This window comes from Gallus gallus, chromosome 1, assembly GCF_016699485.2.
Source record: "Gallus gallus isolate bGalGal1 chromosome 1, bGalGal1.mat.broiler.GRCg7b, whole genome shotgun sequence".
Taxonomy (NCBI): domain Eukaryota; kingdom Metazoa; phylum Chordata; class Aves; order Galliformes; family Phasianidae; genus Gallus; species Gallus gallus.
The window spans coordinates 51,865,774-51,893,577 of record NC_052532.1 but is presented as its reverse complement, the minus strand read 5'-3'; the positions used below and the strand labels follow the sequence as shown (position 1 = coordinate 51,893,577).

Genomic DNA, 27,804 nt, shown 5'->3' with positions numbered 1-27,804 from the left:
ACCTTTCAGCAACAGCCAACAGCAGTGAGCAACTGCAGCAAGAAAGCTGTCACAGAAGAGAAGAAAGGCCCACAAAAGGTGCCCGACTTACAGAGCAGCTTCTCGGTGCCAAAAGTCGAGTGCTGATGCACCAACACAACCACTTGCAGCCTATCTATGTTTGCGTCAAAACGAAGCTTGTAATCCTCCCGAGTGAAACACCAAACCTTCCAAATCCCAACCAACAAGAAGGCAGCATTGCATCAGTCAGAGCCTGGCAAAAGACAACGCCAGTGCCTGGAGGATTACTTGCAGCTTTAAAGCAGCAGCAGCAGGAAAAAAAAAATACAAGGTGATGCTGGAATTTCACAGAGATGCTGCTGCTGCATGCACAAAAGCTGTTTTTTTTCAGCTGCAGAGAAAGGCACTGTACTTATTAGGGACAGAAGGTCTCAGCACGTGCAAATCACAGAGTGACTGAGATTGCTTCTCACTCCTGTTGCTCTTCAGTCAGACCAGAAGCACGAGGGAAGGAGCTGGAAATGTGCTGCTTTCTGGAAGGAGTCAAAAATCTCCCGTGAGGGGAGGCAGGGGGGAAGAGGGAAGAGAAGTTCCTTCTCCCACTGCTATTAGAGAAGTCAAAAAGAGGTAGCAAACTCCAGCTCACTCCTGCAGCCTGAGAGACAAGAGCTAAAACACGGCCCACCTTCTCAGCCCATGGCATCTATGCCTCACTACCCAGAGCCACCTGCCTCTAAACGGACTGAGTGCTTCAGTCCTCAGCACAACCCCATTTCCACATCCTGCACAGACCCCACCACCTTCTCTCGGTTGCCGCATGGACACATGCAGGCCTCACATAGAAAAATCTGTGCTACTCGTTTCTCCCTTCTTCTTGCCCTGTTTTAAAGGCAATTGAAAGCAGCTTGTTTCAGATATTTCCCTCTCCTCTTGTTCCTCTCTGCTGGCAGGGAACACACCATCTCTCTCCATCTCCAACTGCACAAAGGACATAAAGGGCATCACCACCCCCTGCTCCCTTGCTCCCAGCCTTTTAATTCAATCACCAGTCGATGTTCACTGACACAGGCGACGATTCAGGCTTTCCTGGGGTTTATGTTCTGCTTCTCACTGCACGGAATCACGTCGGATCCCCTCTGCCACTCACTGCAGAAACGTCACAGTGAGTTATCATAGACTGACAGAATCATTAAGATTGGAAAAGAACACTAAGATCGTACAGTCCAATCACAGGCCCACCCCTACCATGGCCGCTAACCACGTCCCTCAGTGCCACATCCACATGGTTCTGGAACACCTCCAGGGACAGTGACCCCACCACCTCCCTGGGCAGCCTGTGCCACTGCAGTACTGCTCTTTCTGAGAAGTTTTTCTTACTATCCAACCTCAGCCTCCCCGGTGCAACTTGAGGCCATTCCCTCTCACCCTATCACTGTTACTTGGGAGAAGAGGCCGACCCCCACCTCGCCACAGCCTCCTTTCAGGTCATTGTAGAGGGTGATGAGGTCTCCCCGAGCTCTTCTCCAGCCTGAACAACCCCAGTTCCCTCATCTGCTCCCCATCAGAGTTGTGCTCCAAACCCCTCACAGCTCTGCTGCCCTTCTCTGGACACACTTCAGGACCTCTTCAGAAGCAGCAGCATGCCTGGCTGCTCAGAGGGGCACAGGGGACAGAACACCCACCCGCAGGTTTCCAAGCTGAGGCCACGAAGATCTCACGTTTACAGAGGGACCATGCTGAGCAGGAAAGATATCCCCCAGTCCACTCTCTGGGAGGGAGCTCTGTTTTCCCTAACATCTGTCAGACCCAAGGGACCCCAAAGCACTTTATAGTACACTGCAATCCCAGCAGGCTGCATCAGCACAGCATTTAGAAAGAATGAAATAAATTCTGTCACTTTGTACTCAATCATTTGCTTCTGATTTCGACTGCAGAAGTCAGTTTTTGATGGAAATTATCGGTCACAGCTCAATTACCCCTATTTTGCTCTAGTTTTTAAAGATCAACGGGGAAAAAAAAAAAAAATCAATCCAGGAGCAAGGCTGATTTATTCAACAAAATCAGCAGAAGGAGATTCTGGACAAAGAGGACGAGATAAAGAAAGGGCTGATTTACATGAGCCAATTAGAGGAGAAAAAAACAGGGCTTGGCACAGCCAGAAGGAGGACCTGAAACCCCATCCCAGCACCATCAGCCGGGACCAAAGAGCGCTCTGGTCACAGGCAGCTTCCCCAGGGACCTGCCACCTGCTGTCACCACTTTACAAGCAGAGGGGGGAACAAAGCAGGGCTGGGAGCAACGCAAACATCCAGAAGTTCTCACAGAAGTGCAAAACGCCCCCCCGAAAGCTTAAAGTATACCTTAGGAGCTCTCAGCTGTGATAACGTGAACAGTAGAGACCTTGCAATCACTGAACAATAGAATTATTCAGATTAATAAGACTAGCGGAGCACAAAGGTGGATGGAAACCAACGCAGACCTGACGACAGCTGTTTCAACAGCAAAAGGGCCACAGACGGACAGACTGCAGGGCAGCACGATGTCACCAACTTGCGGGTACATGGCTCAGGGGTATGCCTGATGCTCTGAGCAACCCATTGCCCAGACGGCGCAGGGCACCGGGGCACGCACGCAGCCCAAGGGAACTCAATACCCACAGCCAGCCAGGCAGTGAATAATTCAGGCCCCCGATCACTTACATCGTGCTAAGGAAAGGGAAAGCCATGCTGCGGGTGCCCGCCGGCAGAGCCACACAGGGCCGCTTGTCCCCGCACACACTGCTCCCTGTGTGCTGCTGGGAGGGGAATGCTGCTGGGACCGTCATGTGCTTGCCAGCAGCCCGGCCCTGCAAGGAAAGCTGGTGAGGAGACGGGCAGATCTCATCTTCCACAGGAAGGGGCAGCGTTAGGTTATTAGAAAGAGGAAACGTGGGGAGAGGGGAAAGAAATAAGAAAAGGAGATTTTAAAGAAGTGTTTGGAGACAGGAAAAACATCAACCTTCAAAGAGACGCGGTTGTTAACACTATCACGCATCGGAGGAAACAGCTTTTGGAAAACAAATCCTCTGTGCTGGTCAGCAATGCCTACAGCTGAGCAGAGGCATGCACAGCACAGGGCCAGCTCTCCCACACCACCAGGCTGAGAATAGGCCGGCACAGGCTCAGCTCCAGAGGCAGAAGTTACTCTCCCACTAGGGATGAGCAGACCTCAAGATGAAAGATGACCTCTTCAGACTCCCTCACCCCTCCCCCCGCCCCCAGAAACCCCAGAAAATAACTTATGCTGAAACCGCTGCGCTAGACCATGATTCCCAAGGCCAGAACAGTCCTGGCTGACCCCGCAGGGTGTAGGGTACCCCTATGGCTAAGGCACGCCTGGCTCCAGGCTGCTCCCTGCTCAGACCAGTGCATGAGTAGATCGATCTGGATAGGGTCCACTGGGCCCCACAGGATCCCCGGGGTGTGGGAAAAAACTCCTATTTGTCACCACTCATCCTGCTACGGGGGCAGGCATACAGGCCAAGGCATCTTACACACAGATGTCCGTCCCATTATGCATCTCCCTGGAGCCTGCGAGGGCTCAGGCTGCAGCTCAGCAGACAAAGAATCCCAAACCCAATGCGAAGCCACAAGTAAATCCCCACAAGCCTGGGCTTTGGCGGCAGCTTCACTGTCTTCACTGTGGTTTTTCATTTTTCAGTTTTTGCACTCTGCTGACTGTCACAGATGTAACGTTTGAAACGTAGGAATCCATAGCAAAAAAACAAATTAACTGTATTTTAGCCAAATACAAACTTAGCACTGGGCACTTTTAGATCAAGACACGAAAGAGAGAGAACAGAGAAGAATACACTCCTCTCAGTCCCTCTCAGCCTCAACCTCACGTTCTTTTTAAACAAACAAGAATTACTGCATCATTAGATTTAGCGGCAGCACTTAAAACCAAATCAGATTTGGCGAGAGGAAAATAAAGCTATCGACACTTGACATTTGCAACTTGGAGTACATTAGACCTGCTCCTCCATTTATATGTAGTACACCAGTAAAGAAAGCAGCAGTCCCTAATTACACAGAGGCAGAACCGTCTTTAACGAGGGATCAAACACACAGGAAACGTTCCTCATCCTGCTGCAGCTGCTCCCCAGGAAGCCATCCCCACTGAGTGAGTCACCACTGCCATCCCAGTCCTGGGGATGGGGCACCGTCCTGGGGCAGCTGCAAACAGCTGGGACCAACCCCCAGGGGCAGAAGCATTCAGGCCAGCCCCCGCATCAGCCACCCCTGGGGCTGTTTCACCCTGCTAGCTTTTGCAGCACCTCATGCCTCCTTGCATCCCCCAGCACTGTTTTCCCCATCAAAGGGAACCAAAGGTGCATCTCAGCTTGGCTGAAGCACAATAGGCTGCAGAACACAGGAGAGGCTGAAGCAATGAGCTCCCCTGTGGAAAGGTCTCAGGGCACACCCTGGAAAGACAAGGAAAGACGCACAAATTGGAATGGACTATCAAACAACACAGGCTTTGGTGTCCCCAAGTTTTACATGAGCAATGAGCTAACAGCTCCCACCTGCCCCACCTCAAACCTTTCAAAGAATTTACTGATTTCCTACAAGCTCTTTTCTATACATTTTCCCCGTGCTCGCATTGTGTTTGCATGGTGCTGTTTGCATTGGTACTTCTTTAGCACACCCTGTCCCATTTATTGAAAAAAAGATAAAGGATGCAATTTTCCTTGGGCTTAAAATTCACTATGAAAAGCACAGAAACCATCAGCATCTGCTGCCTTTATTACCCCCTGACACCTGCAGATACACAGAGGTCTATACACAAGCCAGCAATCAAAACGTGACAGCCTTCTGCTAGTGCAGCAGCACAAAAGAATTCACCGAGAGCCCCGGTGCCTTCATTTCTGTAGCCAACCCGCTTCACTCCAAGGAAATAGGAGCTGTTTTACATCGTGACCTTCAACCTACAGGAAACAGCAAAGTAAGAGTCGAGAAGGAATATTTACAGAGAGGAAACAGCTGGAAAGGGGCCAGATGAGTTTCTTCAGCATGTAGCACGGTTTCTAGCTCCCAGTTTCTGTGTCTGGGACAGCTCACAGCCATCACGCTGAGAGGTGCTGTGTTCAATTGCAAACACCCATCTACAAACCAGACACTCCTGGACAATAAAAGGAAGGGTGTGAATCCCTACACAGGAGGTGGAAACACGGTGCGATCGGCCAAACCTCATTACAAGGCATCCCTGGCCTCTCTCTCTCTTGATGGCTCACAGTGACAGCCAACCCATCCAACCCAACCACAGGGCCAGTGGCACAAGCAGCCTCTGCCCCAGCCCCACTCACTCCACTATGTGCAGGCATTGCCTCTCTACTAGCCCACAGCAACAAGGGCTGCCATGGCAACTCAAATTGATTTTGATATGTCCATTTTCCAGGGTGGCACTTGTGCATATGCATGTCACAGACATACACCAAAGTGGGGACTTTGAAATGCAGCACACTGGGGAAGCAGCACAGTGAGTGGATGTGTATTCCCCATCTCTGCAGGGGAGCCAAGGGAGGACAAGAGCAGAGGGACACTCCCAACCACATGGCAGCCTCAGGAACACAGCAGATCCCAGCATCTGCTGTCACTAACAGCCTCTGCCCAGCCCTCCCATCTCACCCTCAGCCAGAAGAGTGCATCCCATGCTGATGGCACCAGGCACACTTGGGCTGACCTATAGCGCTGCTTCCAGCTCTGCCCTGCAGCACTCACTCCCCTCTCCTGAGTCCTTGCTGGGGACCTCTGACTCCACACTGAGCCAGCTTAGAGAAGTAAATGAACTTTCACTGAATCACAGAATTATCTGAATAGGAAGGAAACTACAAGGATCACCCAAAATCCTAATCCTATGTGTGAGAGCACTGTCCAAATGCTTTGAATCACAGAATCACTGAGATTGGAAAAGACCTCTGAGATCACCTGGTCCAACCACCAGCCCATCCCCACCGTGCCCACTGACCACGTCCTCAGTGCCACATCCACACGGCTCTGGAACACCTCCAGGGATGGTGACTGCACCACCTCCCTGTGCAGCCTGTGCCACTGCAGCACCGCTCTTTCTGAGAAGAAATCTTTCCTCATACCCAACCTGAACACCTCTCCCTGCACAACCCGCACAACTGAAGGCCATTCCTTCTCATCCTATCACTGTTACCTGGAAGAGGAGGCCAACCTACACCTCACCACCACCTCTTTCAGGGTCTTTGCAGAGCACAATAAGGTCTTCCCTGAGTCACCACTTCTCCAGACTGAACAGCCTCAGTTCCTTCAGCCAATTACAACTCGTGCTCCAGCCCTGCTCCCGGTGTCATCGGCCCAAGTGTACTATGGAGGAAGCAGCACTGCTCAGCCAGCAGGCATTATGGCACCTTCATTTGGGATCTGCCGAAGGTCCTGAGGAAGACACAGATGCTGCACACTGAAGATCACGTCAGATAAATTAGCCCAACATCTATCAGGATCCAGAAGGCACAGTCCAATGTCCTTTCCCAAGCAAACAGCACATTTAAGAAACTTGTCCTCTTTTTAAAGATTATCTTGCAAGCCACAAGATCCACCACAGCTGAGTCAGCTTGCTTCAGCGACAAATTCCTCTTTGGCATTATTCATTTTCTATGAGATCACGACACAAGGAGAAATCAGAACTGAAGAGAGAGCAGAAGCAGATGACTGTTTCCTTCAGTCAGACCAGCTTAGCCCCAAGGTGAGGTTTCACACCACACATCCCATGCCAGGAGCCACCGCATCGTGGCTACCACAGACACCACCTCTAACAACCGGACACAGATCCACGTGAGTATTTCAATGAACTGTGGTGCTAGGGAAGGATGCTGTAGTACACGGTCAGCCACTGCAGCACAAGATGTGGCAGCATGCAGCTCCTGGCACTCCCAAAGCACCATCCTCTTTGATGACCATCTGAACACAGCGCTCAGAGACCTCTGTTTCTCCACAAACAGCCTGGTGCAGTCAATTCATCCCTCTGGGTGCGTCCTCACACCACAACTTTTGTGTCCAGCATCAGCATTATGCCATTACACGCAAAAGGACTTAAGAAGGGCTCAGTTCTATGATAACGGAGGCTAGGCCAAAGAATACAGGGATATTTAACCGCTGAAAACAAAGGATTACATCTATGAACAGGAACCAAGAGATCTGCTTTGATTCCTGTAAAGCTATCTGCCTTGTATAAACTCTGCGGATACATTAGTCTCTGTCTAGCCAATACACGACAAAAACAACTTGGCCCACCTAGTGACTGACCACCCTGCAAGTGGCAGAGGAAAATGAGTTGCTGGAAGTGTTTTCCATCCCCTTTCCCTGACATCCTCGTTGTTACTGCGAACCTCTCCCCCAAGCAATAACACTGCTTCATTTTTTAGCTATACAACCTCCCTTTCTGAGCAGCACGTGAAAACGATTCTGCGTCCTTGCCAGATTCATTGCGGCCCAGGGCGTTAAATACAGCAACAATGAATTGACCAGTCGTGTTAATTTAATTCAGCTACATGGGAAATCTGTAAACAGAAGCAGAAGCCACGACAATACTATCAGAGGGCTCTGAACACAGTATAATTTGCTCTTGGTTCTCACTGACAACAGTGCAAGGAAGAGGAAATCTACCAGATGCTTTCCGTTTTTACCGTTTAAGCTCATCCAGGTAAGAGGAAAGCATCCCACAGGCATGCTGGTTTTCCCACCTTGCCAATTAATAATCTTCACACATTTCGAATTAGCATTCAACAAGACAACTTCCAGCTAGTCCTGACCCAGGAATAATTCAACAGCGGCCAGAAGTGAAAGTCTCTGTTGAGTCACCCAGGGAAGCAGCAGCAGCCTCCAGGAGACAAGACGTACCACATCCCGTCCGTGCATCCCAGCACAGTCTTATTTCCATAGATCAGCTTTTAGAATGCAGCCTCTATAAAATTCACCGCGTTTTCTCCTTGTAACTTCACGCAGATAGTTACCAACGCAGTAATGATTTACAAAGAAACACGTCTTGCCAAGAGCGAAGCTGATCACCCAACAGCCTCCACACCCCAGGAGCATCCATACAAGACAGAACAATACTTACCTAGGAATTAAAACTGAACAGCAGCCTATTACGAAGTTCTCCACTACTTAGTGTGACCTACTCATCATCAAAATCCTGCCCAGGAAGTCACAGGCAGACAGAGTCTTACAATGGTAGGAATTCACCCATAGCAGGGAACAATGCCACATGTTTACTTTTGCTTAAAGGGCCCAGAGATTTAGGGATGGTCTTTAAAATCCCATTCTGGAAGCAGAAGTAAAGTTTGCTAATCCCAGAAGGAACTGGGCAGATAGATGAACCTCTGCATCTTCACTGTAGAATCCAAGAGTTCAGGAATGGAACTGGTAACCTGGGGTAAGGAACTGCTCAGCAGAATGGCCACAATAATTGTATTTCCACAGACTACCTTGATCAACATTGATGACCAAGCAAGGCACACAAGCCAAATAAAATACTTGAAACCACTGTGCCATCAAGACTGGTCAATCTATCCACTCTTCAGACTATCTGAACCTTCTCCTTATCAAGGATTAAAACCAAGAGAGTCAACTCCACATGATATCTTACAACAGGAGCCAAAGCATAAAGATTTTCTGCTTATTTAGAGAGAAACAGACTACGGAGTTCATAGAAGAGCTCACTAAGACCTTGTCAGCGGCAATGATGAAAAGGCAGAGATCTGTCATCTTGGAAAAAGTGAGTGCCTGCGGGAGCTGCAAACACGTGCTTCCATGCAGTGCCTGCTCTGGGCAGCAGGCTGTCACCACATCCACTTGGCAGCCAGTGGCTCTCAGCTCTGCGGGGAAAGGACCACTGCCCCCAGCTCAGCTGCAACACCCACACCAACAAACACAAAAGCCAGCAGAAATTGAGCTGCTTATCACACAATGAACCAGAAGCAGAACACATTCCCTGCCCTTGTGTTAAAACGTAGGCTGGCTAGTCTTTTCCTTATCCATAGATTTTCAGATGCTAGCATGAAAAGGAAAGAGAAACAGATCACCAAAGGTAAATATATATATATATAGCAGCTGGTACAGAAAGAATGCTATACTGAAAGCTGTACTGCAAAGCAAGCCAATCTCTATCAAACTCCAAGAAATCTGACAAACCCCGTCCCATGAAGCTACCAAGAGTGAAATCTGCTTCTTCTATGGCAAGCGCCGGCAGTAATCAGGAGTTCCAAAACCGAAACAAACTCCAAGCTCAAAAGAAAGAAAAAAAAATGGCAAAAATTATCTTCCTGTTTTCACTGGAAAGGTCATGCCTATTTAAGGAAACCTTTCCAAGCAGCATGGACATGCTCCATCGACATCCATCAACTAACAGCCCAGAGTTAACCCTAGTCACACATCAAAAAATTCCCTGTCCTAAAAGGAATTGTGGGCCAAGCTCCTCCTGGCAGGCAGTCATGAATAACTGATACCACACAAGATCAAAACATCAGTTTGTTGACCAGTGGAGGAAGAATCCTTACTTACCTCCTTAAGCCTTGAATATTGGGAGCAGAAGGGAAAAAAAGAAAGAAAATAAACCAACCAAATCCACACACAGTGTCTCACAGTGCCTCCGTGTACTCCATGTATTGTAGTCAACACCTTCCCCATGGAAAAGAAAGACCTATCCCCACGATAATCTCTACATCAGCCAACAAGTCTGACTGAAAGCAGCTCAGATAACATTCCCAAGCCCACAAACGGACGGATTTCAGGCCAGAACATGAAACATGAACAATTTAGTGATGCAAATTTGTGATTTATCAACAGTTAGAGACAAGCTATTCTTCTGAATCTGTTTGCAATGTTTGGCGCTGAGCATGTGACGCTGCTGCTGTACTTGAAAGAAGGCAGAAGAGCCCAGGCAAAATGGTGAAAGGCAGCAAGTCCTTTCTGGAAGGACTCAATCAGCAGATAGTGACACACAAAGAAAAAACAGACCTAATTACACGCATCATTTCAGTTTCTTGGCATATTCCATACACGCGCACAGACACATATGTCTACACACGTCTGATAAATGGGTAATTGGAACAGACTCAAATGTCAGTCTCAGCCTCAATCACCACACCCAAGTCCAACACAACAGAAGTGGGCCTTGGACACATGGACGGACTGATGGAAATGCTACAAACCATAGAATGGCTTAGGTTGGAAGGGACTCCAAGGATCATGAAGTTCCAACCTCCCTGCCACGGATAGGGTTGCCAACTGCTGGATCAAGTATTAGATCAGTTTGCCCAGGGCCCCATCCAACGTGGCCTTAAGCACCTCCAGGGACAGGGCATCCACAACCTCTCTGGGCAGCCTGTGCCAGCACCTCACCTCTCTCCCTGTAAATCTCTCCCCCCCCCCCCTTAGTTTAAAACCATCCTCCTCTGTTCTATAACTCTTTAACTTAAAGAAATCAAAATCTACAGTAGACGTTTTCCTCCTTCCCCTCTCCTCTGAAGCTCCTTCCTACCCATAGTTGACAGATAACCACGTGGACAACACTATCAACACTGCTGTCACCTCCTGCTGAATCCACGCACCCTGGCAAATAACGGCCTTGCCTCTGCAATGGGTGCCTGTCACCTCTCAGCCCAGCTCTCACAAGTACTTGGCATGAAGACCACCACTCTTTAGGAACTCCAACTAGCCCACGAAGTCAGAACTGTTTAGGTATACAGGTAACAGAGAGAAAAAAACATCAGATATGCCTGGTAGTACCAAAAGGTGCCAGGTCTGCCCTGGTAACATATGAGCACTCATTTTCGCCTCTCACTTCAAAGCAACAAGAGCTCCTGAAGCACATGCTTATGCACAGAGGCACTGCCAGGTTGGTCTTAACCTCCTCTTGGGAAAAGGCAGTGGGGGGATAAAGTGCTTTTTTTCCCCTCCACTACAGCTTTATACTACATTCTGTGCTGTAGTCTGACCAGCCTGGCAACAAGATCAGGCACCCAGTCCAAAATCCTCATCCTATTCTTCAGGGGCCCTGTGCAGATGGCAGCGCCCCAGCCACACAGCGTATTTCTATACCCCGTTTTCTCCTGCATCAAACCTTGGGTCCCCACAAATGAGGCACCCTGCTGGCAGCCATCACGTCAGCTGAAAGAGCTGCAGAGCAGAGGTGCTGGTCCCAGTCCTTTTTTGTGCTGCTTAAAGTTAGGTTTCAAACCTCACTCACCTTACAAGCAAAGTTCCTTTACAGCGATGACCACATTATTTAGTTCAAGCTTTTCCACTTTTTTATTCCCCCCAGATGAAAACTACACCGCTTTGTATTTGCTCAACGCGGCGCACTTAGAGATCAGCCTGTGGTACAGTGGAAGCTGTAGAGATCTGCAGATCAAATGTCTAAACATTACCACAGACCCACCAGCTACAGTAAAAACAAATAAAAGTAAGACTGAAAAAGAGTCAGGTTGCAGTTGTTAATGAGATTTTTGCAAACTGGCCATATTACCAGCACCTCCATTCCTCATTTCCTATAATAAAAGATAATATATCTTTTCTGCCTCTCAGGAAAACAACAAAAATAAGACCATTAGTAGCTATGAAGCACCCACGCTACCAAGATGAGTACCATAGAAAAGACCATTAAAAATTAATAGTTTTGCATTCAGAGCAGGGTTTAGATTATCTGTGGTAAATACCATTTGGGGTCAGACATCAGATGAAAACAAGAAATGAAATACTGAACAGCTCTCAATCTGAATTTGCACCCGTTTTACCTGATAACAAAACTCCCTCTAGGTTTAACAGCACCTCGGTGAGTGTTATCCATTTGATGCCCTCAGAGATGAGGTCATCTATAACAACACAGCACGCAGCTGCTCAGCCAGGACTCCATAGGGAGCAAACTCACCCAGATGCCATCAGCAGCAGCTCGGCTTCTTCTCCCAGTGCCCCACTCTATCACAGGACCAGATCAAGCATCACTTAAATGCTGCCTTGAATCCCAGAAACCACCACAAGTTACTCAAAAGCTGAGCTTTCAGAAGCACCCAGAGCCCAACACCTGCACACGTACTCCATCCCCATTCAGCTGCACTCCAAGGCTTTTCTAACTGGCAGCAAATACAGGACAGCAGCCTCTTTCTTTCTAGAACAGGAGAAGAAGGGCAATGGAGAAGCTCTTCATTTCTTCTTCCCATGAAGAGGATGCAAAGAGACAGAACACAGATCAATGCAGGGCAGGAACTACTCTGAAGCACCACCTCCCATACGCTGCCATCCAAGAGCATCCCCTCCAGCCCTCTTGCCTGCAAGACTCAGACCCAAGGGAGAAGATAAGGAGGGCCCTGTGGAGGCCAACTCTCTGGACTCAGAAAAGCAACATTCCCACACCACTGCCAGCGTAGAAACGGCAACCACCAGCAGCAAATTACAGGCTTGGGATCACAGCTCCAGCCTTTTCTCAGCCCACGCAGTGCTAAATCAAGCCTTGTAAAGCCTTGGTGGGGCTTTATTCCTGGGCATCGCCCCCAGAGCGACAGCCACCCCAAGCACCTGCGAGGATCTCCTACAGGAGCTCTGTGGAAAGCCTGTGCAAGGAGAGCACACGGCCCTGCAAGAAACCTGAGCTGGATCCAGATCCCAGGGCTCGGGAGCCTCTAGGGAGAATGTTTTGATATTTGCAACAGACAGAAACACCACATAAGGTTGCTTCTTTAGCCTCTCTATTAAAGGAAATTTAGCTACATATAGCCACAGGGTAAGACGTGCTGCTGCTTTTTTCCCCCCTCCCCTTAAATGGTGCATGTTGTTCGCCATTTCTATGCTAAGTAACACTTGCATTATTGTCGAGGCAATTACGAGCAGATAAAACCCAGGAAAGTCATAAAGAAAAAGCAACAATTGCTTCTAGCCCACACTCTTTGAAGAAAGCATCCAATTTTCCTGCACAGCGAACTCTCCTAGACAAAGGCAGAAACAAGCAGCAGCAATGGGAAGGCACAGCCACTATAACAACATCCCACTGTCCTGCACCAGAGATGGGAGTAAAAGATCTCATGCCCTGTTCTCTAATTGGTACGAATCACAAATACGCTTTGCCTGCTCTCCAAAGGTTAGTAGGTGGCAATGGTATAGATGATTGAACATCAATGTCTCACCAAGCAAGCTGATGGAAATTGCACGGCTGTGTCCAAAGAGACACTGGATCAGGCTCAAATTCAGCTGCTGGCCCTCATTAAACAACAGGAGTTTTGTATGGCAACCTTTCTTACTTCACAGCTCCAGCTAAATACATCATATCGTCACTGAGGAGTTAAGACTCCTATTTCCCTCTTTCTAGCTGTAGCTGCTGCAGGTGGTTTCAACAAACGCTGCATGTACACACAACAAGCCAAATGGGAAAGGGAGCGGAACTGTTCACAAGTGTCTTCCTAAACTCCTTGGGCACCATCCAGAAATGAGAAGTCACAAGGAGACTGCGGGTCAGGGTAGTGGCACAACACACATCCAGCAAGGAAGGTGCACGCGGCCCCTGCCACCACTGGGGCCGGATCTTTGCAACGTTTCCAGGACAAACCGGAGAACTTTTAGGCTGAATTTTAGGAAAAGTTTCTTCTCTGAAAGAGTGGTGATGCACTGGAGCTTCCCAGGGAGGTGGTGCAGTCACCGTCCCTGGAGGTGTTCCAGAGCCGTGTGGATGTGGCACTGAGGACGTGGTCAGTGGGCATGGTGGGGATGGGCTGGCAGTTGGACCAGGTGATCTTAGAGGTCTTATCTAGTCTAAATGATTCTGTGGTCCTACAAAATGGTGGTGCACTCACGAAAGAGAAATAGAGGGGAAGCACCCTTGGAGAAATATATGCACATCTTACAAAACAGCACTTTCTTGACTTAAGAAAAGATTGTAGGCAAAATTAAATTTACTGGAGAGCAAAGGCAGCTAAGGCCCAAAACGCAGTCAAGCAACTAATCCCTAAACATTGGGATTATCTCATGACAGCTACACTCCAGCCTCCATTCAATACCACTGTAAAATGTAGATCAACAGGATGCTTCAATGAACTGGAACTCGTTACCTCTAATTGCTTCTCTCACTTCACTTCTGGATGTTCCTCTGATCCCTCAGTCACGGCATTTCAAAAGCACACACACAGAGAAGGTCAAGTAATATCCAAGATTGGCAAATTAAACAACAAGCTTCCAGGCAGCCAAAACGCTGGCTTCTCTTTCTCTTGACTGGAGACTGGAGTTTGCCCCACGTCACAAGACAAACCAGCAGCACAGACTAATAGGTTTTACAACCATTTCTACCAAAAACGCCCTGAGGGCCAGAGGTTCCCGTGCAGCAGCCCAAAGGCCACCAGCGATAGGCTTATTTTCACAAGCTACCAGCAAGCAGCCCTTTAGCAGGTCTCTGGGGGGCCCTAGGCCACACACAGAGCCCTACTCGGGTCCATCGCTTCCACACACGTCGTTCACCACTGGCCTAACTTTTGGATCTATTTTGTGTGGGCTATTTTTTTTTATTACCTGAAAGCAGGGAGGTGAGCCACAAATGCCAGTGAGCGAGTGGGAGCCCTGCTGATAGGCTCCCTGGGAGGAAAAGCCAACCGAGACCAAAAGACTCTGCGCTCAGCTCTTGCAAGAAGAGAGTCCAGCCATCGTGCACCATGCCAGCACGCTTGTGTGTCTAAATGGGAGTTCTGGAAAGGAAAAATCGGTAAGCGTATGTGTACAGCTGGTACACACATGCAGAAGGAAACCATCTCCAGCAGAGCCAGACCTCTGCTCAGCTTCCAACCTCTCAACTCCAGCCATCACCTCTGAACACAAACCTCTGAAATCCGAAGAGAAACACCGGCAGTGCCTGCAGGGGTACTAAAGAATCCAGAATACTTTATTGGGGCTTTCCATTTTCCTGAATATGGCAGGAAGAGAGCCAACTTTAAAGTGCTCTCAGCACCTCTATAATCCCAACTTTCAGCCCGCGTGCCAAAAGTTTGCTTTGAACTGGAGACTTTCTAAGCCTTCCCAGACAGTGTCAGCTAACTCCGAACGCTCAAATATTTAAAACAAAAACAAAACAAAAAACCATAGGTCAAAAGCAAACAGAGAAGTCACAACAAAGGAAAAGGTGATTCACTGTGCCTCAGCACCTCCACAATAGTCTGTCCAAACAGCATCCCAGGAACCTCACATCCTGGATCCAAGGCAGAGGTCAGCTTTTTAGAGCTGGAATTCCATTTCTCTTCTGGGTTCTTCGGACCCCTTGCATAGTTCCTTCTTTATGAAGACAGTCACACCATGAATAATAAGGGGGGGGAAGCTAACCTGATTACACAGCTTTTCCATGATTGACTTGAATGAGGTGTTCCCCTCCATAGGATTTAAATATTCCAGTTCCCACAGGGTCACACGTGGTTCAGAAGCTGTTGTTCACAGGCCCCTTCTGTTTCACAGCTCTTCTACTCATAAAGCTCAGAGCCACCTTTGGAAATTATTAGCAGATCCATCTCTCATCCTCCTCTGAAGAACCACTGAGGGTCCACAGTTTGAACCACGAAGCTGTGGAGCACGCCAGTTGTTCAGATCCCTCCCATGCGCAGCACTCGAGGTTAAGCACACCACTCCATTTCAGACCACATAGGAACTTTCACTCATTCAAACTGACAACAGCCAATGCATCCCTGCCTGGACCTCCCCTGTTACTGATCTCAGAAGCACTAGCCGTCTTTACAAACCCTACGCTGACATGCCAGAATGGCAACACAAAGTCACTTGTTGCTGCCATTAAAAGACGATATAAGGTGCAGACCTGAAGCTGTGTTAACCATCTTCCCTGACCAGCCTCATCCCAGGGACTCGGGGATACTGAACACAGAAGTCATTCTTGAACAAGGATCAATCCTACACACTCTGCATCCAACTCCTACCACATTACTCTCAGACACACTTTTAATTCACTCACCAGAGCAGACCTCAGAAAAATTAAATCAAAATTCATCTTGTGGACCAATTCAACTCATTCAACCCGGTGCAAAGCCACAAGCTAGTTTAATAACAACTTCCCTCAGCACCTTAAGCCAGCTGGCACACCCTTAGCACAACGATGGGGAAGGAACACAGCATCTTGACTTGACACCTTCATCTACAGCCCCAAAAAGAATGGGCTCTTCCCCGCTGGCTGCTATTCCCAGTGTTCCTCTCGCAATGAATGACAAGATTACTGCAGGGGTACTTTGCCTTCCATCTGTGCAGCAGTCAACCCCATCTAAAGAGCATCAAATACAGCTGCATCAACAACTGCCTTGGGGTGAAGTTTCACCAGTGACTTAGGCCAGTCTAATGTTTTCCCCTCTGTTAGGGGCTAGTTCTGCAGATCAGCAGGCTGACCCAAACGATTCAGCTCACCCAAGCCTGCAAGCAGCGAGCGATCCCATTCCTAGCTAGTATCTAAACAGTTAAAAAGCAGCAGTACCTCTGGGGCCCTTCTTTTCCAAAGCTTACAAACACACCCAAATACTTTCAGGAGACATTCCTGGCCAGCGGTTTTTGCCGCTCACAGACTAAAGGGAGCTGGAAAGCAGCAGGTTGTGAACGACCATTCCTCCCATGCCACGATTAACTGAAATCAGTCCCAGGAGCAGATAGCAGCCATGATCCGATTTGTCCCAATCCCAACTCAAGCAGCTTTGCACCACCCTCCTAACGAGATCAGCGCTGGCCAAACACCGTTTATCCGGCCTGATCAGAGATGGATTAGATAATGAAACCCTAACAGCATAAGCTGTCTGAGCACGCAGCAAAAAGCAAGAAGCCCCATAAACGTAAGGGTTACTGGCAACTCTTTGGCACTCTTTGCTTCAAGTTCTCAGCAACCAGCTGCTATCTTATCTTCCCATAGACTAGGCTTGATATTTCACGTTACCAGGCAAAAAAAAAAAAAAAAAGCCACTATTAGTTTTACAGTTGCGTTTGTAATCACTATAGCTAAATGATTTCTCCCAGCACCAGAAGCCGTGTTCACATCCTGTGCCATCAGCTGTGCGCGGAAGGAACCGTGGCAAGCCCGGCACCCCGGGATCCCTCCCAATCAGCCTCAAAACACGAGGTCACGGAGTTTGCACAGCAGCAGCCTGTGGCTCGGGAGCAGGAAGTAGAAAATTGACAGGATCTGCAGGAAAAACAAGGTACAACAGTCACTGGTGTTATTTCCAGCCTCCAGAAAGCCTCCAGTACATATGAAAAAAAAAAAAAAAAAAAGGAAGAAAAAAAAAAATCAAAGAATAGGCTCTTTATTCCGCTCGTAAGCATTACATACAGTTAAACACAGAGAGTTTGCTAAAAAGAACCCGTTATTTTAAAGCGAAGTACTTCAAAAGACCACGCTATCTGAACAGAAATGCTGATGAAAGGCACCTCACGTTACGTTTTTAACTTCTCGGGACAAAGATACGGAATTTCACAACGTTAAAGAATACGTTCTCCTCCAGCAGAGTGTGTCTGTAAGGCTGCCTTCAGCTCTGATGTTTGGTGCCTCCAACCACAGCACGGTTCCCCAAACAGATAAACCAGGCTCTTTAATGCTAAAACGTGTCACGTGAAACCTCTGGCCAAAATAGCGTGCGTGCATGTATATGTGTATATATTACATATGCACATACATTACATGTGTGTGTTTATATTATACACATACACACGCTGTGCATATATACACATAGATATACACACATACATACATGCGTGTATTCAATCTTTTCGATATAAAGATTGAAAAAAGCTTTCCAAATTCATATACGTTCCAGGATTAAATGTATGCTAAGGATACCAACGAAATACAGTATGGGGGCCCTACCACAAAGAGCAGTTATATTGTCCACGAGCACATTTAATATTAAAAACTGAACTCACAAACCGCATTTCTTCGTTTAATTTCCCTGATGTTTGGCAGTGTTGGACACTGACACCCAGCCCCATTCATCCCTACTGCTGCTAACACGGCTGCGTGTGCCCACTGCAGGAGCCCCACCATGGCAATCTTACTGCCGCGAAGCAGTCAATGAGCAGACAGCAAAAGGCTTTCCTTCATCTGAATGTGGAGCACAGCTTTAATGGATACAGACGACGTACATGTAAAAAAAAATTGCATTTTAGGGCTGTTAAACCAGTTCAAGTCCCTTGGTGGGGAACTGTCAGTAGGTTGACTGGTCCACATGGATACCACCCAGCTCAGCATCAGCTGCAGCACAACCGGTGCACCTCCCACAGCAGCACAGGACCCAGTGGCACTCAGCACCCTCATGCCATGCCCAACCCCCGGGTACAGGCAAAGCTGCAGCTTCACAGAATCACAGAACTGTTAAGATTGGAAGAGACCTCTAAGATCACCTGGTCCAACCGCCAGCCCATCCCCACCATGCCTACTGACCACGTCCCTCAGTGCCACATCCACACGGCTCTGGATCACCTCCAGGGACGGTGACTCCACCACCTCCCTGTGCAACCTGTGCCGCTGCAGCACCGCTCCTCCTGAGAGGGAAATATTTTCTCATATTCCCCTGGTGCACCTTGAGGCCATTCCCTCTCACCCTATCGCTGTTACCTGGGAGCAGAGGCCGACCCCCACCTCAGCACAACCTCCTCTCAGGCCATTGTAGGGAGCGATGAGGTCCCCGCTGAGCTCCTCAGACTCTCACACCGCACAGCCCCAGTTCCCCCAGCCGGCCCACAGCTCGTTGTGCTCCCTCAGAGGCACGAGGCTGCGGCTGTGCCACCCAGCAGGGAGCAGAGGCCTCCAGGCGGGTCCGCGAGGAGCAGGGGTAGCCAGGGTATGGGAAGGGAAACTCAAAGGACAACGAGAGGAGAGAGGAGCCGAGGATGCGCTGCGGTGGGCTGAAACTCTCACCGGCACAAGAGAGCCAGCGAGGAGAAGTTGGGATGGACACAGCGCGGGGCTCCCACAGAGCTCCCACCATGGATTCGCTACGAGGAACGGAAGCCAAAAAAAAAAAAAAAAGGAAAAAAGAAAAGCCCGGCCCGATTGCCATAATAAAGCGATCCACGCGCAGACAGACAAAGGGAAGCACCCACGCCTCGGCCCCAGCCAGGGGCAGAGCCCGCACCTGGGCACGGCGCTGCGGGCCGGCCCCACCGCCCGGCGGCACCCCGCGCCCTCCGCCCGCCGCGCGGCCCCGGGGCGGCCCCGGGAGGCGCCGTGCGTGCGCGGGCCGGGCCCCGCGGCCTCGCTACCTGCATGCCGCCGCCCTCCGCCTCCGCCTCCGTCCGCAGCCGCTTGCTGTGGCCGCCCTCGGCGCCGTCCCCGCCGGGCATGGGTTGCTCCAGCTCCGGCTCCCGCTTCACGCCGCGGGCGGCCCCGCCGCCGCCGGTCAGGAGCTGCGGCTGTGGCTGCTGCTGCTGCTGCTGCGGGGGCTGGCCGCCCTCCGCCATCCGCGCCGCCGGAGCCCCGGCCGCCCCCCGCCGCGGTCGCCCCGCTCTGTCACCGCGATCGCCCGGCCCCGCCGGAGGAGAAGAGGAGGACGAGGAGGAGCGGGCGGAGGAGCTGCGTGCGGGCGCAGCGGGCTCCGACCCACCGGAGCGCCTCGGTCACGGGCTCGGCGGCGGCCGGGGAGGGGCCGAAGCCCCTCGGCAATCTCCGGAGGTGCCGAAGCCGCGCGACCCCCGCTCGGCAACCTTCGGCAACGGCGGAGGGCGGGGCGAGGGGAGTGGAGGGGCGGGGCGGGGCCGGGCCGCGGAGGGGCACGGGGCGCCCGGCGCCGGGCGGAAAATGGCCGCCTGGCTCCGGCCTCGGTGTGCCCGCCGCCTTTCGCCGGGCTGCGGGGCGCCTCCGCTGCGGGAGGGAGGCGGGGGTCTGAGGTTGCTCCCTGAGGGGGTGAGGTTGGTGGCTTCGCCTCAGAGGGCCGTGCTGAGGGGAGCTCTGGCGGTGGGATGCGCTGACTGGGCGAGCGGTCATCTGCTTTTGGACCCTCACAGCGTGTTTCTGCTGTGTAACTTCTCATAACAGAAGCCTAAGGCCTATGCATAGGCCCTTGTTTGTAACCGCTGTGTCAGAGGAAAACAATCACAGAATCATTAAGGTTGGAAAAGACCATTAGGATCACCTGGTCCAACCACCAGCCCACCCCCACCATGCCCATTGACCGTGTCCTCAATGCCACATCCACACGGCTCTGGAACACCTCCAGGGACAGTGACTGCACCACCTCCCTGTGCAGCCTGTGCCACTGCAGCACCGCTCTTCCAGGGAAGAAATTCTTCCTCATATCCAACCTGAACCTCCCCTGGTGCATCATGAGGCCGTTCCTTCTCATCCTATCACTGATACCTGGGAGCAGAGGCCAACACCCACCTCAGCACAACCTCCTTTCAGGTCATTGTAAAGGGCAATAAGGTTTACTCTGAGATCCTCTTCTCCAGCCTGAACAACCCCAGTTCCCTCAGCCGCTCCCCATCAGAGCTGTGCTCCAGACCCCTCACAGCTCCGCTGCCCTTCTCTGGACACACTCCAGGGCCTCCATGTCTTTCTTGCAGTGAGGGGCCCAGAACTGAACACAGCACTCGAGGTGCAGCCTCACCAGAGCTGAATACAGAGGGACAGTCACCTCCCTGCTCCTGCTGGCTGCATTATTGCTGATACAAACCAGGATATCATTGGCCTTCTTGGCCACCTGGGCACACTGCTGGCTCACATTTAGCCAGCTGTCAACCAACACCGCAGATCTTTTTCCTCTGCACAACTTTCCAGCTGCTCTGCCCGAGGCCTGCAGCACTGCATGGGGTTGTTGTGATCATAGTGCAGCACCCAAAACTCAGTCTTGCGGAAGCTCCTACAATTGGCCTCAGCCCACTGATCCAGCCTGTCCAGATCAAAAGGAGGCAACCAGAAATGGCAGCGGTCACAACGTGTCAGCACACACACAAGGAAGCCATGCTCTACTTCTCGAGAGTGCCCTGGAACCTGGGCACCCACTAGGTGGTCTTGGTGTGTCTCTTACAGGTCTGCTGACATCCAGAAAACCATACAGCTTTTGGCTGTGAGCGACACTTACGATGCTTGGCTCCAGTCTTCCCATACACCACATTTTTCTTCATCCAAAAATAGTCTTCAAGGCCACGTTAAAAGCTATTTTAAGTGGTATGTTTTTGCTATGAGGTGCCAGTTTGTCTCCTCCAGTGACAGGGAAATCTCTTTTTTTTTTTTTGTTTCAGAATGATTACAAATCCCCACGGAGTGGCAAGCACCCAGAGGACAATTACATGCAGCTTCAGCCTGCTCGCCCACCGAGGGTAAACACATGTCTCATTCATCTCGACTGGGTTTGATAAAGTGAGCCAGGCTGTCAAACAACACTGAAGGCACGCGTTCAGTCTGCCCTTAGCTCGAAAAGAAGCGGAGTCTCATGGCTGGGATGCTGCTCCTTTGGAGAAAAGCATCTCCATCCTTATCTTCATCCTAATTTTAGTGGGGCAGCTGTGAATGGAGATCACGGGTGAAGATACTGCCTGTGGGATGTTGCAGGATGCTTCAAGTGCTTCCTTAGGGAATCAAGCGTGGATTCAAGTTAGGACTAAACAGTTTGGAGACAAATCCATGTGTGCACTTGGTAGCCCTCCTCTCTGATAGTCATACATCTGTGATATGTCTGATATTATCCCTGAGAAATACTGCAAGACAGAGTTGCTCTGTGGTGCCCTGCTCCACTTCTGCCTATCTTCCCCTACTCCCATCCCTACCAGCTCTGCCCTGTGAGTGATGCTGAGGGCAGGTCCATTGGCAAGGCATTTTTGGCAGGGCAGCAACAGACCCTGGAGAGCCCTCCGTGGTGGTGCGTGTGGAAGAGTCAACAAGAGTTCCTGTGCCTTCACTGCCAAACCAACCCTCAGTTTCCACTGGTGTACTGTGTGCTAGTGCTTGCTTTCTGTCACTGCTGCCGTCCCTGGAGGTGTTCAAGGCCAGGTTGGATGGGGCCCTGGGCAGCCTGCTCTAGTATTAAATGTGGAGGCTGGTAGCCCTGCCTGTGGCAGGGGGGTTGGAGATTCGTGATCCTTGAGGTCCCTTCCAACCCAAGCCATTCTGTGATTCTGTGATTCTGCTGTGATGCTTTGTCTTTGTATTTCTCTGGCTCTATGCATTTTCACTTAAGAAAAGATTAATGAATTAATCTTCACAGTATGCTTGTGGGATGACAATCATCTCTATTTAACAGAGGAGATGGGAGGCATTCTTAAAGTCACAAAAAAGCTTTGGAGCTGGGACTACAATCATAATCTGTTGATTTCCTTTCACACAACCCAGCTGCCTGTTAGGTATGTGTATGTGCCATCTGAGACTGCTAACCAGACAGCTGCCTCTGCTGTTAACCCTTTCTCTCTGCAGCACAGCACTCCTGCTTAGAACTCCTATTATGTTATGCACAAGTCTGTGAAGTGCTTGCCAATGCCTTCTTTTTGACAGAGCAAGAGGCAGCTATAAGAAATATTGTCCCTCCAGAGAACTCTCCGAAGTTGATCCATAGAATCACAGAATTGTAGAATCATTAAGGTTGGAAAAGACCCAGTCCAACCACCAGCCCACCCCCACCATGCCCACTGCCCACGTCCCTCAGTGCCACATCCACACGGCTCTGGAACACCTCCAGGGACGGTGACTCCACCACCTCCCTGTGCAGCCTGTGCCACTGCAGCACCGCTCTTCCTGAGAAGAAATCTTTCCTCATATCCAACCTGAACTTCCCCTGGAGCACCTTGAGGCCATTCCCTCTCATCCTATTGCTGTTACCTGGAAGAAAGGGCTGATCCCACCTTGCCACAACCTCCTTTCAGGTCACTGCAGTGAGTGATGAGGTCTCCCCCGAGCCTCCTCTTCTCCAGTTTGTACCATTTACATTAAACTTGCTTTATTTTTGTCTTGTTTTGTTTTCTCAGAAAAACATCCCATTAAGGGGTTCCTTGAAGGATACGTGCTGGGGCTCCTACTGGAATCAGGTGCCACCAGGATGGCCAAGAGGTCCATGAAGCACAGAGCATGGCACGGAGATGGTGACTCACACAAGCTCTAAGGCACAGGAGTGAAATGAGGCACGAACACAGCTATTAGTCGTTGGCCCAAAGGCAATAGGAATCATTAGGAGGCAGTTCAAAGCCAACCTCTCCTCCCCACCACAACAACTGGGAAAAGTTTCTTGCTGCTGCCATCATCTGCTCATCACAGCTCATCCCGCATGGCTCTCTCTCACCCTTGCAACCTCCTGCAGCTCTACTCCCTTCTACTGGAATCTGCCTCTCTCCTGAGCAGGTCAGGGACATTCAACAGCTTGCCCAACCCTCCTCATTTCTTCTGTTTCCCTCCTGCCAGCTGAGCTCCAGGTGCCAGACTCTATTCCTCCCCACAGCCGCAGGTAACAACGTGCTGCCAAGGTGGAGCTCCAGGCTGCACTTTGCTCCTGGTTATGCAGGAAGCAGCGGTAAGGTTTCCCTATCAACAGACACGAGTAAATGTTTCTCCTTGCTTATCTCCAGGCTGGTTCTTTGGTCCAAAATTTTATTAGCACAAGTTGCCTTTTCTTGTCATTGATCCATGTCTAACATAAGCCAACAGGATGCAAAGGTTTTGTCACCTGATCTAATTCATCTGCCTGGAGGAGGCCAGTCCTTGTCAACGCCTTGCTCTGATGCAGCGGCACACAGCGGTTGCCTGGAATTTCGTGGGTGCCACTGCTTGCACTGAGGGCACCTGGCTTCAGCAAACACTGCCCTGCCTCACCACACTTCACCTGGTGCTGGCACAGCTGCCCAGAGACCTGTGGGTGCCCCATCCACGGAGGCATTCGAGGCCAGGTTGGATGGGGCCCTGGGCAAACAGAGCTGGTGGGTGGTAGCCCTGCCCATGGCACGGGATTGGAAATCAATGATCTTTAAGGTTCCTTCCAACCCGAGCCACTCTGTGATTCTATGATTTTCCTGCCTGCTTCAGACATCGCTGCGGTGCCTTAATTGCTGTTAATTGCCAGCCGGTCCGTGCTTCTGTGGGGCAGCATCGTGTACTGAGGTAGCATCCTTTGGAGAACACTGACGCTGCAAAGGCAGTACAACACCTGCAGTGCAGATGCAGTTATCTGCATCTATGCAGTTAGCATAAAAATGCCTTCTGCCTGCCCTGCTTACGCCTGCTTATGAAGATGGGGAACAAAGCAGAGGTGCTTCAGCATCTTGATGCCTTGTGATAGGAAAGGGGAAACGGTTTCCAACTATAAGAGGGGAGATTTAGACTGGACGTAAGGGAAAGGTTTTTTACAGGAAGGGTGGTAAGCCCTAGAACAGGTCGCCCAGAAAGGTGGTGGGTGCCCCATCCCTGGAGACATCCAAGGTCAGGCTGGAGGGGCTCTGAGCAATGTGATCTAACCCCTTGGGGCTGCACCTCTCCTCCTGTCCCAGCCGGTAGCATCGAGCAGCCCATGCACTGTGAGCCGGGTGCCGGGCGATGGGTCCATGGGCAGGCAGTGCTAATCACTGCTTGCAGCTGCTTGTTTCCAAATACGCTGCTGAAGGAGTGCAAATGCCCAGCCGGAGACAGTGTTTGTCTGCAACAGAGTGGGCAGACAAAGCAAAGGGCAAAGCAAAACACCCATCACAAGAGCAGAATGGTTTTTATCGTGTCGTTCTCGTTTGTTTCCAGTGGAGCACCCTGGCTCGTAGGGCCTTGAGCTACAACTCAATTTACTACATGGCTGATCTCTGGAGATGAGCCCGATTCTCCCTCACTAATTGGTTTGCTAAGAAGCACCTCGATGTGCGTCGCTGTACGTGAAATTCCAGGCTGGGCTGTAATGGGGCTGAGCCAGCAGAGGAGCGGAGAGCCCTGCACAGCTCACGGGTGTTCCCCCAGCAGCCCCTGCACCACCTCTCGCTCCATCGCCTGACGGGATGAGTGCAGGCCGTGTGCTGCACCCTGATGCTTCCCAGCTGTCGGAGCCGAATTGCAACAGCACAAACTGCGCCTCGGGAGCCGTGCCACAGCGTGCTGCCAGGATTGCTCCAGCTTTTCGCTATTCCAAACATTCTGCAGGCCCCTCCTCTTCTGCTGCTCAAGTTTTAGCCCTTTGTGTACTTCGCGCTCGCAGACTTTTCCAGTTCCATTCCTCAGATTTTCCTTGGTCTCAGCTTTCAGCCCAAATTTCCACGTGTCTGGGCAGGCATGCTGAGCATCGCAGCTCCCACTGTGCCTTACGGGTGCCTCCACCTGCTGGCTGCTCGGCCCGGCTTTCCTACTGCAGGGACCGCGGGGTGAGCTGCTCACACCACAGAACTACAGAGCACCCCAAACCGGAAGGACCCATAATGATCGTCAAGTCCAACTGATGGCTCCACACAGGACCAGCCAAAATTCAAATCCCATGTCTGAGAGCGTCCTCCAAACATTTGGGGCTGCGAGCGCTGCCCTGGGGAGCCCATTCTGTGCCCACCACCCACTGGTGGGGAGCTCCACTTTGTAGAGAAATCCCCCATAGATGCCACGTCTGCACAAATCCTAAGAGTTTGCCTAAAAACCTGATGTGTGCACGAGGCCAGAGCCAGCTGGGACGAGAGAACTGACAGTGAGAGCACAGAGAAATCCTCTCCTTGTGACTCAGCGCGGCATTGAGGTTCTTGCTTAACCTTCAGCCCAGGAAATATCACTGCAGTCCCTGAGGTCACCGAGGGGCTCCTGGGCTGGGCGAGAGCTGCAGGGCCGTGTGAGCTCTGGGCTGTGCCGTGCACACAGCGGTGGGTGGAAGAAGCCACTGCTGGGAGCACGTCAGCCTGCCCCAGCGCTCCCTTGCCTCCAGCGCAAGGCAATTATTTCAAATGCAATTTGGAGCCCCTCCTGGAAAAGAAGTCAAGCTCTCTCTCCCTGAATTACAGAAATCCCAGACAACCCATAATCCACTACAGGAAACACAAACGCCTAATGCAATTTTCTGGGCGGCCAAAGGGTGCCAAGCGCGCTGGCCCAGGCAATAGATTGCAGATTTCTGCATGGAAAACAGCAAAAAAACACAAATGCGTTGGGCGGGGGCCGGGCCTGCAGCTCCTCCTGGCGCTGCACAGACCTTGGGATCCTTGCAGCACTGCTGGGGCCCCACAGCCCGCAGGAACGCGGCCATATTTAGGCATGTTCTCCAGCCCCTTCTCCCAGCCCTGCCTGCTGAGCTGCTGACGGGGAGGAGAGCGGGGCTGCAGGCTGAAGCCAAAGTAAAAGCTTACTGCCCTGGGTGTGGTGCAGAGGGGGACCCACGAGGCTGCTGCCAAACTGCAGTGGAGCCCCTGACTGTGGGAGGGGAAAGCTTGGAAGCCATTTGCGTGCATCCTTCAGCAGGTAGGGTGCCCAAAAAAGGCGGCTGCAGTGCCCAATGATGGCCACGTCACTGCACAAAGCCAGTGTCGCTGTAGGGTCATCACCCAGACTCCCTGACACTGATTTTTAGAGGCATAGGGTATCCTTTCTCCCAGGTTCCCCTTCTCCTTCTCATTGGGTGTCCCAGCTGTACCCCTGCCTTTCTTTTGCATCTGACCGCAGCGCTCGGCTTGCGCTGTTTGCTCAGCTTAATCACAATACCTGCACAACGGACTTTACCCTGGATAATACCCACACAGTGCCAACCTACATCCGTGCAGCTCTACACACACACGTGTAAGGGGCCTCTCAGTTGCAAAGCAACTTGGCGGAAAGGTCCCGGGGTGCTGGTGGATGCCACGCTGAACATGAGCCAGCAACGTGCTGGAACAGAAGCCCAGGTGGATGAGTGCTCTGGGAAGCTTCTCAGCCTGCCATGCAGGCGGGAGTAACCTTCTGCAGGGCTCTCCTTCACGGTATGAGGCACATGGCCAGAAGAAGGTGCGACTGCTCTACCTCTCCCTTACAAACACTCAGATTTAGAATAGTAGAATGTCTTGGCTTGGGAGGGCCCTAAAAGATGACCCCGTTCTAACTCCTCTGCTGTGGGCAGGTTGGGTCTGGTCTGGCATCACGAACGTGGCCCTGTGCCCCTCTCAGCCCCCTGCACTGCATGGGGAAGTGCTGAGGAGGAACTGAAAGCAGCTTCGGACACGCGCCCATCAGCTGGCCCCGGGAGGCTGCAGCATCTCACAGGGCCCAGTGGCTTGGCCAGGGCTCTCTCCTGCTCCTTGAGCAATAGGAAAATGGGCTCAGGAGGGAAGAGGTGGCCCCAGTGCCTTGGAGCATGTTGTAGGAGGGATGCCTCCCCTGCTGCAGCACCTGGAGCACTCAGTGCCAGGAACTGTGGAGGAAAAAGTGGAAGGTGGGCTCCGCGCTGTGTGATGCTGCTTTGTAAGGCAGCATACAGGATGTTTCCCTGGATACAGCAGGAGCAAAGAGCAGGAAGCGTGTTTCTTTAATCACAGCTCTAAGAGCTGTTTCCTTTCCCCACATCAAGACATCACTTCACCCAAAAGTGAATTCAGGGGAAGTTCAGGTTGGATATTAGGGAAAATTTCTTCCCTCAGAGCGGTGCTGCAGTGGCACAGGCTGCACAGGGAGGTGGTGGGGTCACCGTTCCTGGAGGTGTTCCAGAGCCGTGTGGATGTGGCACTGAGGACGTGGTCAGTGGGCACGGTGGGGGTGGGCTGGTGGTTGGACCGGGTGATCTTAGAGGTCTTTTCCAACTTTCAGGATTCCATGAAAAGTAGGGCTCAGCCTGCTTCAGGCGCAGCTGCACAGCGTGCCCTCTGGCTGTGTTGCTTGGCACTGTGCTGCTTCCAGGCA

The 27,804-nt window shown here is 51.1% G+C and overlaps 1 protein-coding gene across 4 annotated transcripts in view; it reads right to left on the bottom strand.

Moving 5' to 3' along the window:
- RBFOX2 (RNA binding fox-1 homolog 2) overlaps positions 1 to 19,725 on the bottom strand; it is a 163,512-nt gene extending 143,787 nt beyond the window's left edge. For all 4 annotated transcript variants that reach the window (XM_040656373.2, XM_015288005.4, XM_015288028.4 and 1 more), the window contains exon 1: positions 19,275 to 19,725. In XM_040656373.2, coding sequence (XP_040512307.1) covers positions 19,275 to 19,472 — 198 coding nt within the window. In that variant the 5' untranslated portion in view covers positions 19,473 to 19,725. The remainder of the gene's footprint in view (positions 1 to 19,274) is intronic.
- Positions 19,726 to 27,804: the final 8,079 nt, after the last annotated feature.